The 17,202-nt window shown below is 35.7% G+C and overlaps 1 protein-coding gene across 4 annotated transcripts; it reads left to right on the top strand.

Annotated features, from left to right (window-relative positions):
- The first annotated feature begins 474 nt into the window (after nucleotides 1-474).
- hif1al (hypoxia inducible factor 1 subunit alpha, like) lies at nucleotides 475-16,631 on the top strand. Of its 4 annotated transcripts, none has more exons than XM_084125352.1 (15): nucleotides 475-624; nucleotides 7,578-7,768; nucleotides 8,105-8,253; nucleotides 9,038-9,122; nucleotides 9,269-9,381; nucleotides 10,275-10,462; nucleotides 11,913-12,019; nucleotides 12,212-12,359; nucleotides 13,138-13,388; nucleotides 13,499-13,638; nucleotides 13,718-13,813; nucleotides 13,890-14,020; nucleotides 14,594-14,705; nucleotides 14,827-14,944; nucleotides 15,032-16,631. In XM_084125352.1, the coding sequence occupies exons 1-15, from the start codon at nucleotides 602-604 to the stop codon at nucleotides 15,109-15,111; spliced, it is 1,932 nt and encodes a 643-aa protein (XP_083981478.1). In that variant the 5' UTR covers nucleotides 475-601; the 3' UTR covers nucleotides 15,112-16,631. The 4 variants fall into 4 exon arrangements, with proteins under 4 accessions (XP_083981478.1, XP_083981477.1, XP_083981480.1 ...); XM_084125351.1 differs by having other exon boundaries at nucleotides 8,102-8,253; XM_084125354.1 differs by lacking the exon at nucleotides 475-624 and adding an exon at nucleotides 7,179-7,358.
- Nucleotides 16,632-17,202: the final 571 nt, after the last annotated feature.

Genomic DNA, 17,202 nt, shown 5'->3' with positions numbered 1-17,202 from the left:
TTCACAAAATATTATCAAATAAATGTAGGCTTGATGAGTGTAAGAGACTACTTTAAAAAGCATTTAAAATTGTAATGTTTCCAAACATTTGACCGGTATAGTATACATTATTCTATAATATATGATAGATATGGATTAATGAAGATAGTAAATAGGGGTTTGTGTGTATTATTGTCCACAAATGTCAAAAATACCTCTGCAGTAAAAATGAGTTAAAACTCCCCCGGTTTCAAAGACAAGCCTAGTCCCAGACTAAAATGCATGTTGAGCTTTCTAAGGCACTTTTTATAAAAGCTACTTAAATGTCCTAATTAAAGGCTTAATCCTGGTTTAATCTATGCCCGGTCTGTGAAACCAGACCTATTTTACCAATGTTCATATCAGACCCATTCGACGATCATTTTGTTTGTTATGATTGCTCGTGCCCGCCGTGACTTTTATTTTGACACGCAGCTCTTTTTCAAAGGTTAGTAGTCGAGCCTCTTCAGATCAGAAGAACAGAGATAAACAACAAGCAGCAGACGAGACGACGTCTGCCGTCCATTCAAGCTTTACAGATACAGAACTCAAAACTCGGATTTGCAGTGATTTCATTTGAGAGATGGTGAACTCTGCGATGAAAGGGTAAGTTAAGGCGTTTATCTTCCAAAAGCCTTCATAGAAGGTATGGCGTATGGATTTAATAATAAGGGATAAAAGGGGAAATGGGTTCCTCCAGTCGATGGATGCATGCATGGCCTCATCAGCGTGCAGTCGGTCATAGATATTTATTGGTTCTGGTGTTAGTTCATAGAAATAGATCCGTTTTATAATTTTCATATCTATCTTGATGTGAGCTTTTGAGTGGGTTTTGCGCTTGATTTGGTTTGTTTTTATCATATTTGTAAAGACAATAGGCTATCGATTTTATTGTATACAGATACCAAATATACCATTTATAATAATCAACTAGAGGCATTGAACTCTTAAATTTATATTTTTTTGTTCCAGCAGTGTTTTAGTAATGTCTGTAGACAATAAAAACAGGACCTTAGTGGTCTTTAGGACCACATGGTCAATAAAACTGCTTGAAGTGAAGGCAATGTTCTTGGGGTTTGTTTACTCAGTCATAAGAATGATAAAGTCATTTAAAGGTCCCATATTGTCAAGAATGAAATTTCCTGGCTTTTATCAAAAAAATATATTGAGATGGTTTTTGGTACTTATAGTAACTTACCGCAAATATATATTCTTAAGGACATCAAAACCTAAAATAAAACTTCAGAAAGGTGTACAATATAGGACCTTTAATGGTGCTACTACTTTGTTCTAGGATACTACAATCATGCACAATCCATATCATCATCATAAGCTGTTTGTTTATAATGGTTGATGTTTCATTAAGAAATCTGGCCAACACTGAGCTCTTTTAGTGGTGTAAGGATACATAAAGGGTGACTTCAGGTAAATTGTGTCAATTATTGACATTAATATGACTGTCAAAGAGTGACCAAATTGCATGAATTTACCTTATATATATATATATATATATATATATATATATATATATATATATATATATATATATATAAGGTTATTGAAATAATGCTTAGAAATCCATCAAAAGTAAATGTATCTCTCATCAGATGGGCTAAAAATGGAAGTTTTGTCTGTGCCAAAACATCAACTTCTGTTGTCCCCTTTTATGCAAAAGACTGTAAGTTCCTTAGTAAAAGTATTTGACATTGTAGCTTAATATATTTGATTAAAACTAACATAACTAACTTTAATCTTTCATTAGCTGAGCATAATGTCTTCTCTAAACAATTTTAATTAGGCTAATAGGATATGTGTTTAATTATGTGTTATGTACTTGAATCAAAAATACATTTATTGTTTGGTACAATGTACTTATCGTGTTCAGATGTTAATTACAGATGTAATTACATTCAGGCATTGTATCAATTTAAATGTTAGTACATAGTAGTAAAAAGACACTTAATGTAAAGTAAGTTATGAAGCTTAAAGCTACATAATATTTCAAAAAGGTATGATCAAAATGCTCTTTAAAAAGGAGTACTGCACATAACACCGCAAGACTTCCCAAACTTATTTCTGTCAGCAACCTACATATCTGAAGGAAATGATGCAAACACTTTCAGAATGAAGTAAATAGTCCTGAGTACATTTTGTTCTCCGTTGTCTTACAGCCTGTGTTCAACCTTACTCTTGGCATGGCTCCCATAGTCACCCCCTCCCATCACCGTTCAAACGAACTTCGCTGAACCTCTCGCTCAGTCAGTACAGGGAACTGCAGTTGGAACGAGTCCAAAGAGTCTTACAGAAGCAATCTTATTAGAAAACAAACATCCCATGGCTCTTGTCTGACAAACTGACTTGAACCACGGCGTTGACAAGTGACAATAAAGAATATCTGCTGCAAATTGACTGCATATCCTCTAAGAGTTTGCAAAGAGAACACTGTGTTCCTGAAGCAACCAATATGAGAAAACAGACTCTCAAGAACATTTCTCATATGGAAACATTGATATTGTTGCTTTGCAAGGATTTTTATTTTATTTTAAATAAACTTTTAAATAAATGCTGTTATGATAAACTTCCTATTCATCAAAGAATCTTTTTTTTTTTTTTTTTTTAAATCATGGTTTCCTCAGAAATATTAGGTAGCACAACTGTTGTTACAACAAATGTTTCCTGATTACCAAATCAGCATATTAGAATGATTTCTGAAGGATCATGTGACACTGAAGACTGTTGTAAATCACAAAAATAAATTACATTATTAATAATATTTGAATAGAAAAGTTGTTTTTAATTGTAATAATATTACACATTATTACTGTTTTACCATACGTTTTGATCAAATTGATGCAGTCCTGGTGAACATAAGAAAGTTTAATAACATTAAAAATCTTACAGGCCTCAAACATTTGAACGTTAGTGTAAAAAGAGATGTTCATCTAGATTTCTGTTTACAATTAAGTAAATCTACTGCATTAAGTTTACAAAGAAAAAAGTGTTCCTCTCAAAACATTTTCTCTTATGGATGATATGGGCACGTTGATTTTGATGCTTTGCAAGGATCAGGAAGGTTGACCTGTAGTGTAGGTCAGTGTAGAAATAGTTATAGGGAATGTTATCTAGTGTAAATGTCACAGGTCATACAGCTTCATATTCATACCCTGATGTACCACCAGTTTCATATCAATCAGTATAACATCTGATGTGAACATTCCTCCCGACTAATGGCAGCCGTTATCCTGTGAGGTTCAGAGGAGTTCATTTGAACGGGCTGGGATGGGTTGCACTTCCAGTCCCGCCTACGCTGATATGTGGTGTTGATATTTTACCAGAATACATAATAACACTCGCTGTAAATCCCTAGCCATCCAAACACCAGAAGGGATGGGCTTGACTGTTGTGACGTGGCCGAAGGACACAGTGTTCCTGCATTTGTTTATTGAAGCTTTGGCACAAGACTGCGTGCACTGCTTTTAAAATCATTATCAAAGTTTGGGGGTCAGTTTTGAAAGAAATGAATGCTAATCCTTTAAGCAAGGATGCATTAAATTGATCAAAAGTATCAGTGAAGACATTTATAATGTCACGAAAGATTTCTATTTCAACTAAATGCGGTTCTTTTAAACTTTCTATTAATCAAAATTCTTTTTTTTTTTAAAAAACAGTTTCAACATTGATAATTAATAAGAATTGTCTCTAGCACCAAATCAGCATATTTAACAATATTACTGTTTTTACTGTTTTTGATCAACTGAATGTAGCCTTGGTGAGCATAAAACACTTGTTTAAAAAAAGATTAGACATCACATTCTCAACAATAGCCTATAATGTACAATATGAAGTAGATTTGTTTAGCATTCAGATAGTCGACTTAAAACTGTTCGTCGTTATGATTAGGTTTATCTCGGATGGATTTGAGGACTTTAAATATAATTCCCTCTCTAGATCTTATTACTCACAGATTGGATTAGCAATGTGCAGTACAACCAGTTTATCCTACTAATACATTCCCAGAATATGCAAAGCCCAAAAGGGTAATTAAATTAAAACCGTTTTCTTTCTTTCTTTTTTTTTTAAACTGTCCCACAGAACAAATAATCTCCAGTGTTGTCATGAATGTGATGGGTGAGCTCTTTCTGTGAGTTATTTTTAGAAGGGGTTGCTGAAGGTGTTTGGAATGGTCATTCTGTACGAGTTTCTCCCACAGTGACCACCGGCTGAGAGCGGATTCTTGTGGAATCAGATGTGCTCGCCTGGGGCTTGAAATTTGATGCTGGGCCTTGCTTCAGCTTGTCTCAGATATTTCGCTTTTTGTTCTTACCTAATGTATGTTGACTGAGTTTCATCTTGACAAGATTTATGTTTTATACAAGGATCATCATAGTAATCAGTTGTTTTTTTATCACACAAAGAACAAAAAGGTGTTTTATTGCGTAATATTTGACTTTCAGTGTTTTATGTTCAGATTATTGCTGGTTACAATAAAATCCTGTTTTATTGGTGAAATAAAGACTTGCAAAATGTTTGTTTAAAGCTTGTTAAATGTGTGTGTAGATGCATAAAACAACATGCTAGCATTGGCAGTTTTCCATTGCTTGTTCTGCTTAACTCTATATACTCTATATTTGAATGTTTTATGTTTTGAAGTTAGAATAACATTTCTGTGAGATGATTATCACCAGATCTGTTCTTCAGTGCTCCTTTTTCATAAACCGCGATCGCTGTGTTTATATGGTTATAGAGCTGCATGATTCTGAATAAATTGAGAATAACACATTTTTTTGTTTGTTTAAAATAGAGATCCCAATTCAAAAGGTGATTTACTCTATTTTGATAATTTACTTCTAATTATCTCTCTTCTGTGATAATTTTAATTATTGTAACAGAAATAATGTGTGTGTGTTTGAAAATAAGGTTTGTGAAACTGTTCCATACCTATAAATGATAATTGCTCTCTTAAAGATAGATGTAGCCGAATTGTTGACATTTAGGAATAAGATTGTGTGGGTCTTTGAATTGAGATTGCAATAATATATTTTTTTATTTGGTTGGTTTTATGCCCCGTTGTTTTATTAGTCATATGGTTACAAATAGTCGTTTTGATCCTGGACGGTGATACATGACAGTTTATGTTTATCCTGACTAGGGTTGCAAATAGGGATGCCAGATAGGCCACCATATCAGTATCCGCTGATATATGTTCATTTTTAATTGTCCCGATTAAAAAATTTACCCGATATATTAAAAGCCGATAAATAATGGATTATTTCCTTCAGTTGAGACACTTCAGATGCTCACTGGTTGCCATGATGGTTTTAAATATGATTTAAATCACTTCAAATGGGAAAATACACTTAAGTGCAACATGTGCACCGCAAGTGTCATATAGGCTACATAAAATTATGATTACATTATAATTGTGTGCTTGGGACATGGCTTTTAATGGTGAGACTTGTTTTTGTAATCAGGATTAAAAAATTTGGATTTAGATTTATCGGCCAATATATCTGTTATTGGCTTTCAAATATAAAGAATTATCGGTTATCGGTATCGACCAAAATTTTCATATCGGTGCAAGTTGCAAAGGGCCTGTACATTTCTGGAAACTTAAGCTTCAGGGAAGTTAGGCTAAGCTGGGGAATTTTGGAAATATTCAAAAAAGTCAAATGTCCTGTGATTCCAAAGGGACCAGGGACTTCATTTATAAAATTTTATGTAGAAACCATCCTACATTTGATCTTACGATAATTTCTCCAATGTGCGCACGTGATTCAGAGAACAAATGTACGCACACAAATAATTGTCGCTCTTTCATATGTGAAATGTATAAATCACAAATTATATTGAAATTGTGTGCATCTGAATATATAACAGAGCACCAGTCAACGTCTAAATCCTTTACTTGAGAATGGCGAGCAGTAAGAATTGCTTACATTTCCAAATACCTACCATACTCCGACTCTCTGCCATTAGGAAAAGTGTGTACGTCTGCTTAAACCCTCTGACCCTGATGTGGCGCTAAGCACTTTTCCCACATCAAAGACTTTTTTTTTATAAATACTATAACGTTGCCGTGGATTTTAGCATACACACACTCTGTTCAAATCTATGTATATGCACATTGTATAAATGATGCCCCAGGATATTAGAAATGATCTGTGCATGTGATCGAGGAATGCACAGTGCATGCAGGGGGTGTGGCCGCATTAGCCCTGCTGTATGTTGTGTGCATGTGATTGAGAAATGTGCAGCATAGAAATTCAACTGAATTTGCATTAAATCTGGTTGTGTTAACCAAGAATATGCCGCAAGATGTTTTTTTTAAGTTCCCGGTTATTGGTTAACCTGCAATTTTGCAAAGTTCCAGTTTATTCCCGTTATTCCCATATATTCCTATGGAAAGTTTGCAGCTTTGACAATTCCTGGAATTTTACAACCCTAATCCTGATTGAGTCATTATACAGACTTATTCCTGTGTGTTGATGTATTTTAGTACTCTACACGTCTTTCGAGTATGTTTTGGGAGAGGAATGTTTTTCTTTACCAAAGTGCACAGAGTCTGACTTGACTGACCACAGACTACGTGCCAAATGAAACCGTGTGGCTGAAGCCCAGATTGGGCAGACATGCTGTGCACATTTCTGTCCTGTTTACTGCACCATGAAATACAATAACGCAATAAATCAATGCCGGTAGGCTTGCTAATTATGTTCTGGCAGCAGAAAGGTTAATCCAGCGCTGTAACTTATATATAAAGGAATACAGTGCTGGACTATGCCCCCCCAAAAAAGTCATTATCAAAGTTTGGAGTCAGTTTTGGAAGAAATTAACTTAATCAGCAAGGATGCATTAAATTGATAGTCATCAAAGAATCCAGAATTTTTTTTAACTCAGTTTTACCTAAAAAATTACATGAATTACAATAACACAATAAATCGGTGCTGATAGTTGTGCTTTAATTATGTTCTTTGTTCATAAAGTCTGTGCTGAGAGTTTGGCAACTGTCATTTTGTAATGGCAGAGTTCAGTCCTGTTCAGAGCACAAAGGAGGTCACAGACTGAGGGGGGCTGGGAGGGCCTCTGTCAGATAGGAAGCCAGGGGGAGGGCTGTGGGACAGGCTTTAATGTCATAAACGACCTTCTGAGCGAGTTCTTCTACATACTTAAAGCATGTGGAGGAGGGGAACGGGAGTGAAAGGCACAGAGTGAGGGCTTTTCCCCCCTTCATTTTAAAAAGTTTATCTTGGACTCTCTTTTGGTAAGACTAGGATATACGGAGCACCAGAACACACCAATTACAGCTGGGACATATTTTAGGAGGAACAGAGAGCAAAGATGTAAGATGGACGCAATGTTGTTGTTTTTTTCTGTTGATGTCCTAATTTTAGATGAAGAAAAACTCTGGGAAGAAAAACCTCCCACAAATTAAAAAAGCTTTATGCAAAGATATGTCATTGCAAAAACGTTATTTTCTAAACTTTTGCTTGTTGACAAGGATTGGATATTCTGAATTTGGATGTTAAATAAGTTTGTTTTTCTTGTTTTTCCTTATTTAGGCCCAGTTTGGAGCAGCGGAAGGTGCGTTCTCGTGACGCGGCGCGCTGTAGGAGGAGCCAGGAGACTGAGGTGTTTTACGAGCTGGCACACTCACTACCCCTTCCACGACGTATCGCCTCCCACCTGGACAAAGCTGCCATCATGAGGGTGGCGCTCAGCTATCTGCGCATGAACCGCTTGATCCAATCCGGTGGGTTCTGCTGATATCAACCAGGAAATTGTATGATGTGTATCTGTGATCCTCAATTGGTTGCTCAAAACCCAAAAATGGGTCTCGGTTCTGTTTTAATAGTTTGACAGCGGGGGAAAACAATGTTAAATGTCAGTAATAAGTGCATAAATATAATAATGCTGGGGGTTGTTGATGGTAGAAAAGGTTGAGGTGGGGGGGGGGTAGTATTTAAGTTTTTAGTATTTAAAATACTAAAACTTGAGTGTATTTAGTTTGTGTTGGAGCATGTTCAAATACTTTTCCTTTGGCAAATATATGCTAGTGCTAATATTTGGTTCTTGTCGCATCCAGCAGGGCCGACAGAAAAAAAGACGGAGGAAACGGAGAATCCCACTGATGGCTTTTATCAGCAGGCACTGGCTGGCTTTATTCTGGTGATGACCGAGGAAGGAGACATGATCTTCCTCTCGGAGAGTGTCAGCAAATACATCGGCATAACACAGGTGAGTGTCGTCCCTACATATTGAAGTACTGCATAAAAACCTCAGTGTGAATTTCACAATGTGAAGCATTCAAACATGTAGTGGAGTAACACATGGCTCAAGAATATTGTCACTTTGGATTCCTCCCCTGTGGTTCGAGGCATAATGTTCTGGTTACGTGTGTGACCAGACCCCTTAGAATAGATCCATTCCTGAGGGAACACATGCAGTCTAGTGTGCTTTTGAGCTCTTGAGTTTTTGTTTTTATCTAGGTTAGTATTGATGCAATGATAAAAGAGATTGATTAGTGCTGAAATCCAACAGACATGACACTGAACGAGTTTATAATGTAATGTAATGTTATATTATTATAAGATATAGTAAAATATTATCTCTTAATTGTATTTTTAGTTGTCTAAATAATTTTGTTACAGTGAAGGCATTTAAAGTATGATAGTATTGGGTGACTTGATGGAAAGGTCATGAAATCTTATACAGATGACCTATATTCACTCTTTGAAATGCAATTATAGAGTTCATCTAAGTTCAGGTGATTAATTTCTGGGAGTCAGTCAAATGCATATTCCAAACAATAATTAAAGTAAATGGAAAAAATGAAGAAAAAAAAATAGTAAATGGAATAAAATTAAAGTGAAAAAAAGTTGACATTATTTTGGATAAATTAATCTGCAAAATACATAAATGTAAATGTTTTCTCTTTTTGTTTTAAATCATGTCTCTAGTGTCATGGTATTGTTTTGAAGACATTTTAAATTCCTGATTATTTTGATGTGGTGTTGTACAGCTGGAGCTGCTTGGACAGAGTGTGTATGAGTTTGTTCATCCCTGTGACCAAGAAGAATTGCGAGAGATCCTCACCACAAGACCAGGTAATAAAAGATTTCTTGCCCAAAGGATATTTTTGGGCTGGATTTTAGCTGCTATGCAGTGACCTACTGTTTATTGAATTATTTTATGAAGACTTATGTGTTACTGAACATGTTTGGGACTGACCAGGAGAATTTTTCATCCTCAGGTATTTCAAAGAAAAAGACAGAGAAGTCGGTTGAACATAATTTTTTCCTTCGGATGAAGAGCACACTCACCCACACGGGAAGAACAGTTAATATCAAGTCTGCAAACTGGAAGGTACACAAACTGTAAATATTGTTAAAAAAGGGTGTGTTTTTTATCCATGGACACACTTTTTAATGTGTTAAGACAGGAAACTGTAGGAAGAAGGGGTCTGTAAATGACCCAAGCTTCATCCATACTCACAGAATAGCAAATGTACAGTGTGTGTCCATGTGCACCAGTTTTGTTTTTATAGAAAATTTGATGGAGTGACATGGTTTAATCAATATTGGTGTTGGACTTCCTTTTGCTATTTTCATACGCAGCACCTGTTAGCTTATCTTTAGCGCGTGTAGATTGCTCTGAGTGGTATGCAGGGCTGTATCAGAATTACAGCTTCACATCAGCTTGGCTCTTTGTTGAGGTCCCATGAGTGCATAAAACAGGACACGAATACACAGAAGGCAGAGGTCCAACTACATTCAGTGCCAAGACAGAAGGCACTAGTCCAGCTTGTTTCGCACATCATGTTACACAATATTGTGTTTTTCATATTTGGCATCTGTATTTTGTTGAGAAATGAACAAACAGTTGTAAACTTTCTGAACTCAGAATATATACGTTTTTGAATGCTCACCAAGGCTGCATTTATTTGAACAAAAATACATGAATATCGTAAAATAAAATTACAATTTAAAAAAATTTTTTATATGATCTATTTTAAAATGTAATTTATTGCTGTGATGGAAATTCCTCTGAACCTCAGAGGATAATGGCAGCATGAAAGGCTTTAGCGGCAAGGAATGTTCATGTCAGATGTTATACTGATTGATATGGATTCTTTTTAATATTTTAAATGCCTTTACTGTCACTTTTTATCAATTTGATGCATTCTTGCTTTATTAATCCAAAGTGCAGATTGGACTAAGTTTATCATTTCAAATTATTTTTATTCATGTCTTCTCCAGGTCCTTCATTGCACAGGACACATTCAGACGTTCAGCGGTGATGAAAAGAACTTGTTCCCTGCTGGCAGCTTCCTGACATTGCTGTGCGAGCCCATTCCTCACCCTTCCAGCGTTGAATTCCCACTGGACAGCAGCACTTTCCTCACACGCCATAACATGGACCTGACTTTCACACAGTGTGACGGACGGTAAGATGTTTAGAAATGCAGAAATCTCTTAGATGTATGCAGCACACTCTCAAAGGTCATGAAAGTTCAAATATCTCATGACCAAGTGTCGGATGACTCCAGAGGGTCAGCAGAGTTTCTCTGTGTTGGAGTGTGCTCTGTTTACCTCTATGAAGCAGCCTGTAAGGTGTCCAAATTCACCTTCCTACTCACGGGTTAATCTAGTCACACGTACAGCGAGCGAATCTATCATTACTCAGTCAATCTGCAAACATAATTAGCCTTGTAGCTGATGACGTTTTATTCTCACTGGCTGTTTTTAAAGTGTGTACGTGTGACAGCTGAAGACAGATTTCATTCATGGTGTGAGAAAGCATGTGACTCGAGTTTCCTGTCTTTTTCTCTCAGCTTGCACTTATATTTATACTCTCACTGTTGGGATCAGACTCAACAACAGTGAATTTGAAATTGCAGTTTTAATTGAATATAATAAGATTAAAAAAAGACTGAAATAATGACAAGAATTATCCTCACAAGCTTCACGCAAAAGCAAACATAAAGACACAAACACATACGCAAGAACAATGTAGTCGGATTAACAAACAAATGACTGTTTGAATGATTCATTAAAGGAACCAGCTCATAAAAGACTTAGAAATGTACACGTTGCTTATTCAGAATGACAAATCCTCACTGAATCAGTCAGCAGAAAACTTGAATCAAATTCATTTACTTACAAATTCATTCATTAACTGCTTCCATGTCAAATGGTTCATGATGTTCAAATGTGTAATTACTGATTAGTTGTTCATATCAGATATGATCATTTAGGGGTTTTTTCCATAACCGACAACCGAAGCTTTTCAATATATGAGCCCCCTATATTCTGGTTTTAAATTCAGTTTTCTTGGAAAGAGACTTTTCTGGGGGTTTTTCTTATGTGCAAGACTTCAATAGCCGTAGAGTGGCTGATGTGTGACACATTTAACAAAGTGCAGTAAACGGTAAAACAATTGCGCTACAAACTAGTGTGTTCGTTACTACGTTAATAAATTAAAATGATTTGAAAACAAAAACAATTTTACAATATCCAGCAGCACAATGAACTGTTTTTGCCCATCTAAATAACCGGAGACTGCTGACACCGAAAGCCACACACATTTAAGATTAAAATGGCCGCATCCGCTCTTGCGGATAGATGTAACCATAATAAAAAAATGAATCATTTCCGTGGGTCTAGTCTTTGCATCTGTTTGTTTGAAGATTTAATCAGGACTCCTCTGTTTGGAGTTGAACTGGCTAGGTGGCGCTGTCACAAAAAACTATGGTCCTAGAACTGTGCTCCTAAAACTTTAGTTTTGGTTTTGGTAAAAAAAAAAAAAAAAAAAAATGTTTTGGTGTATTGCTATAATAAATTGTATTTTATAAGTTAGGAGACTTAAAATATTGATTGACTGCTCTCTGTTCACAGAGTCACTGAGCTTGTTGGATACCACCCTGAGGATCTGATTGGCCAGTCTGCCTATGAGTTTTTTCACGCCCTTGATTTTGACCATGTGACCAGGAGTTTAAACATCTGTAAGTTTTTCATTCTTTTCTGTGATATGTTTTTACAATGCATTCAATCTCAACTCCACAACCAGTCAACTTAATTTGTTGAAAATTCTGTGACAATATCCATAATAACGTTGTTTTCTTTTATAGAATGAAAAAATGACCGATGCTAAATTAGGCTAAGCTAATTCCTTATCTTTTCCTCTGTACTTGCAGTGTTCTCCAAGGGCCAGGTGTGCACCAGCCAATACCGCTTTCTGGCTAAGAATGGAGGATTTGTCTGGACTGAGACTCAAGCCACTGTCCTCTACAACAGCAGGACCTCTCAACCCGAGGCTGTGGTCTGCATCAACTTTATCCTCAGGTAGCTCAGTCTGACTCAGTGTAACATCTGTTTCTTGGGCCCTATTTTTTTGCTAAGATCACTGTCTATCATTGCTTGGCCAATGTAAATTGGTGTCATTTTAATATCATTAATATACTGTTGTTTTTATTAATATTTTGAATTAGTAGTTGTTTTTATATTTTATATTTTTAGTTTGTTATTGTAATTTTGTCATTTTTATTAGTCTTTTTTTGTCTAAATAGTTTTTATTTTTTAATTTAAGTTTTAGTCATTTTAGTCATTTAACTTAAAATAAACAATTATTAGAAATGTTGTTTAACCTGTTAACTGTCACCCCACTTTTTGAGTTTGATCTGAGCTTAAATGATTGTAATTCATGAATGCTTTAAAAAGAGACCAACCTTGTTCCGTGATCCAAAGAATCACAAGTGAAAACTGCTTAAAAAAAAGAAAGTGTAATAAAGTTAAAGTCTAAATTTACTGTAAAGCAAATGTATTGAACTAAACATTTATTTTATACAAAATAATTTTGATTTTAAGTGTCCTTTTACGCGACTAAAAATGGAAAGCGGTTTTATGTGATTTGGCTGTTCATTTACACGTCAATGGCGTTTTAGGGGCCTGAAAACGCAAACCTTTGAAAACCTTGAAAAAAGTTTTTTTTTCACCTTTGAAAACCTTGAAAAAAAATTCAAAGTGCAATTTTTTTCAATTATTGTAATGGTTTTATTTTTAGTTAACGATAATAACCCTGGTGTGAAAGGATGAGTAATTCTTGTTTCTCTCTTTCTTGCAGTGGCGTGGAAGAGGCAGATGTTGTGTTCTCATTGGAGCAGACCTGTGAGAAACCAAAGCCTAAAGCTGAGAGGCTGAGTGAGCTGGAGGAGGAGGAGGAGGAGGAGGAGGAGGAGGAGGAAGAGAAAGAGGAGGAGGATTCAGACATGGAGGAGAGCAGCACTGCAGATCTCTTCCTCCAGATGAAGGAGAACCCAGAGGAGTTACTGCAGCTGGCACCTCACTCTGGAGACGCTATCATTTCCCTAACAGGTGCTCGCAATCATCCTACAGAAAAGAAACGTTTGTGATGGGTCCTCTAAAATCAATATGGTTGTGGATTCTTAGAAAAATCTAATTCTAATATTGCCTATTATTCACAGAGGTTGTGGAGTTGTCCTTCTGCCGTCCACCTAGTCCCACCAGTGTCCCAGAATGCCCTCAGGACTACTGTACGCCTGAACTCCGCCAGCTCCTTTCTCCAATATTCGACATTCAGCCCTCCAACTCTCCACCTGCCGCAGTAAGTATGAGATTGTATGTTTGTCTCGGTGTCTTTGTTGGTTTGAGTGGTTTATCTGACGTTTAAGGGTCTGTTTTAGAGCCCCGCTGAAGAGCTGCCCATGGAGATGGAAGTGGTACAGAAGTTCTTCACCCTCAAACCTGAAGAGAGCGTAACTCTGAAAGGACAGTCAGAGGTAGTTCTCAGAATGATTTTCAGATGCCTTCTGAGATGTTTTAGACGTGGTGTTTAATGCTTTGGTTCTCTGACAGGCTATGGATGAGCTTGATTTGGACATGCTAGCTCCATATATCTCCATGGATGATGACTTCCAGTTGACCTTCCTGCCGCAGAGTGAAATGGCTGCATCTTCAGAAATAATAACAAACACTTCAAGGAAACGGTAAGGATGATAAAGGAGCTTTCAGATGGTTTGGTTGTTTCAATTATGATAACATGCTTGGGGTCTGATGATATTTTTAAAATGTTTTTGAAAGTTGTCTCTTATGCTCACAAAGGCTGCATTTATTTGAACAAAATACAGTAATATTGTGAAATATTATTACAATTTACAATTCCTGTTTTCTATTGAATATATTTTTAAAAAAAATGATGTATTCCTGTGATGCAAAGCTGAATTTTCAGCATCATAACTTCAGTGATAACATTTAGTGTCACATGATCCTTCAGAAATCATTCTAATATGCTGATTTGGTGCTTAAGAAACACTTCTTTTTTTTTTTTTTTTTTTTTTAGGATTCTTTGAAAAATAGAAAGTTCAAAAGAACCGCATTTATTTTAAATACAAAGCTTTGGTAACATTATAAAGTATTTACTGTCACTTTTGATTAATTTAATGCATATTTTCTGCATAAAGTATTAATTTCTTAAACAAATCTTACTCACCCCAAACTTTTGAACAGTAGTGTATAAGACCGATATTTAATGTCCCATTCTATGTCTGTATCCACAATAGATGTTTAGAAGATGACGAGGAAGATGACATTCCTGTTCTGGCTGCCAAATGGGAGAAGAAACAGTTGAGCAGCTCCATAGAGGAACAGTTTCTGCTTAGCCACACATTACTGGTAAAGACAAAGGATTGATCTGTTATTTGTGGGCCTTCACCTTTTAAAATGTATTCACACAACACACTTGGTATAGAAAATGTTTCATTGTGAAATATATATATATTTTTTTGAATGGCAGAATGGCTTGTCCGACGATGCTCCGGAAGAATTTGAACCTCCACCTCAAAAGCGAAGTCAGCTTTTGACCGACAGGGACCCGTTACTGGGTGGAGTGCAGGCGTTGTGTGATACAGCAGGTATGTGGCGTTATTTTAAAAAAGTCCTTTTGAAGATCAAGTTCATTTGTAAAAGATAACTCATTTGCTATGTTTTCTCATACACAGCTCTCATGAGAGACACTTTCCTGTCACGCCCACCTGACTTAATGCGACCTGTTGCTGAAACAATGCCATCCCTTACTTGAAGAATGAACAGTGTGGGAGGGTTCTCAGCGAATACAGTGAGGGTTATGAATAACCCTCTTCTCGCTCAACATGTATCAACTTAACATGTATTTCAGAGAGTGATGTTTTTTGCACGAAACCTAGGAGGATAATTGGTCTAACATTCTATTACATATGTCCATCTCTCTTTTTTTTTTTTAAATGTGTATATATATATATACACACAGTAGTCAACATTTGAAGTGAATCAAAAAAGTTAATCAAAGAACGGGTATTGTTCAAAATTCATGTATAAATTTGATGAAAGGTTTTGATCCACTTCAAATGTTATTGTATGTGTATATATATATATATACAGTATATATACACGCACACACACAGACACGCACACACAATATATATATAATTTTTTTTGGCCCCAATACTTTAATCAAGAGTAGTTACAATAGACTTTAGTTAATAGAATTAGTTTAATATAGTCATTGTTTATGAATTTCTCAGCAGACCCTGATTTTAGATTTGTCAGTAGATGGCGACATTTCTGAAAAATAATGCTTCTGCAGTCACTTCTCTTTTCTGCTGTTCAGTCCAGTTTCTTCTAAAGCACAAATGCGGCCAAAGGGGGGCAAAAATCGAAGCTAAACTGGTCAGGATATGTTAGAAATAGTGTTAACATGTTGTTCTACCACTTGTAGCCTTAATCTAAACCTTTAAATCTCATAACTTCATGCATAACCTCACTTGACTATAAGTTTATCAGAAAGAAGCTTCACGAGGTGATTTCTTACAATGGTTCTGTTTGGTGCTAGAATCATGGGTTAGGCTGATTTTGAGTGGATGAGATTATGCTTTTTTTAGTTAATAGATTATTCACTGATGCCATAGCTGACAAACGCAACAAATACTCTATCAGTGATCGTCTGATTTTTATAAAGCATTTTATATACTATTGCAATTACAACTTGTAAGTGAATCTATACTATGTGTCTTTGGTGTTGAACTATAAATATTACTGTTTTCTGTTCTTGTATCTTTTCCAGTATGTTGAATGATCTATAATGGTTTTCAAAGAGGCTATGATGTTGACACTGCAGTCATATTTGACTGAAAGCCTTGTCTGATGTCTTTTTGAATCATAATATGAGATGCAAATGACAAATGTGCCAGTCAATGGCATGAAATCATTCACAGCAAGCGATCATCTTCTGTCTAGTTATTTGCTGATGTTTCTCGATCACCTTTAATGCAGCAGAGACATTTTTTTAAATGATGGCATACAGGATTAGTTGTGGTGCTTTTTTTCAGTTGACTGTGATTGTTATATTTTCCCCTGATTTCTGTAGCGAGGACAGACACGACTCAAGGGGCCTTATTCAAATGGCGTCAGATAAGACGCATGCCATTCACATATGGATGACAGTTCTGATTACTTGGACTTTTTGTGTATGTTACTTTGCGTATTTTTGCATCATTTATTTCAAATGTATGTATACCTTGTATTGACTGATAAAGAAATAAAACATTTTAAATGCTTTCAAAACCTGTGTACTATTGCAAACGGACATCAAAATATTGTAAAGCACATATTCATCCTGATTATTTAAAAACTACTTCTTTGTCAATTTTTTCGTGTTTCACACAAGTCAATATTTATTGCATAAAATGTATTTTCTAGATAGATGGACATGTTTTGTAAGGGACCGTCTTACATAATCATGAGTTCAAAAATACAGGATGCAGCGGTGAGGAATTTTTCTATTTGCATATTGCATACATGCAAACCTTGCACTACACTGCTTAAAACGGTTGCGTTTTTTGCTTGCCATATTGTGACGTATATCCGAGCGACGGCTTCTCGAACAAGAAAAAAAAAATGTTTCTAATTAAGCAAGAATAACATGCACACATTTCCAGAACATTTAGTTTAAATTCAAGTTTTTACAGAGGGAATTTTGGATCTATATCTTTTCGTCACTATATGAATCTACAGAGGGAATCTAAAATATTTCAGTTGACAGAAACAAATACATTTTAACCACGTTTTTAGGAAAAAAAAACGTATGTAAAACCAGGTAAATGACGAAAAAAAAAAAAAAAAACTCTGTAAAAAC

The sequence above is a fragment of the Abramis brama genome, assembly GCF_963993115.1.
Source record: "Abramis brama genome assembly, chromosome: 10".
Lineage (NCBI taxonomy): Eukaryota > Metazoa > Chordata > Actinopteri > Cypriniformes > Leuciscidae > Abramis > Abramis brama.
This window is presented reverse-complemented; position numbering and strand designations above follow the sequence as displayed.

Bases quoted from the DNA above. Each gene is read 5' to 3' on its own strand.
- hif1al (XM_084125351.1), top strand. From the start codon at position 602: ATGGTGAACTCTGCGATGAAAGG. The intron at 8,254-9,037 runs GTGAGTGTCGTC...GGTGTTGTACAG, and splicing joins AATACATCGGCATAACACAG to CTGGAGCTGCTTGGACAGAG. The intron at 10,463-11,912 runs GTAAGATGTTTA...CTCTGTTCACAG, and splicing joins TTCACACAGTGTGACGGACG to AGTCACTGAGCTTGTTGGAT.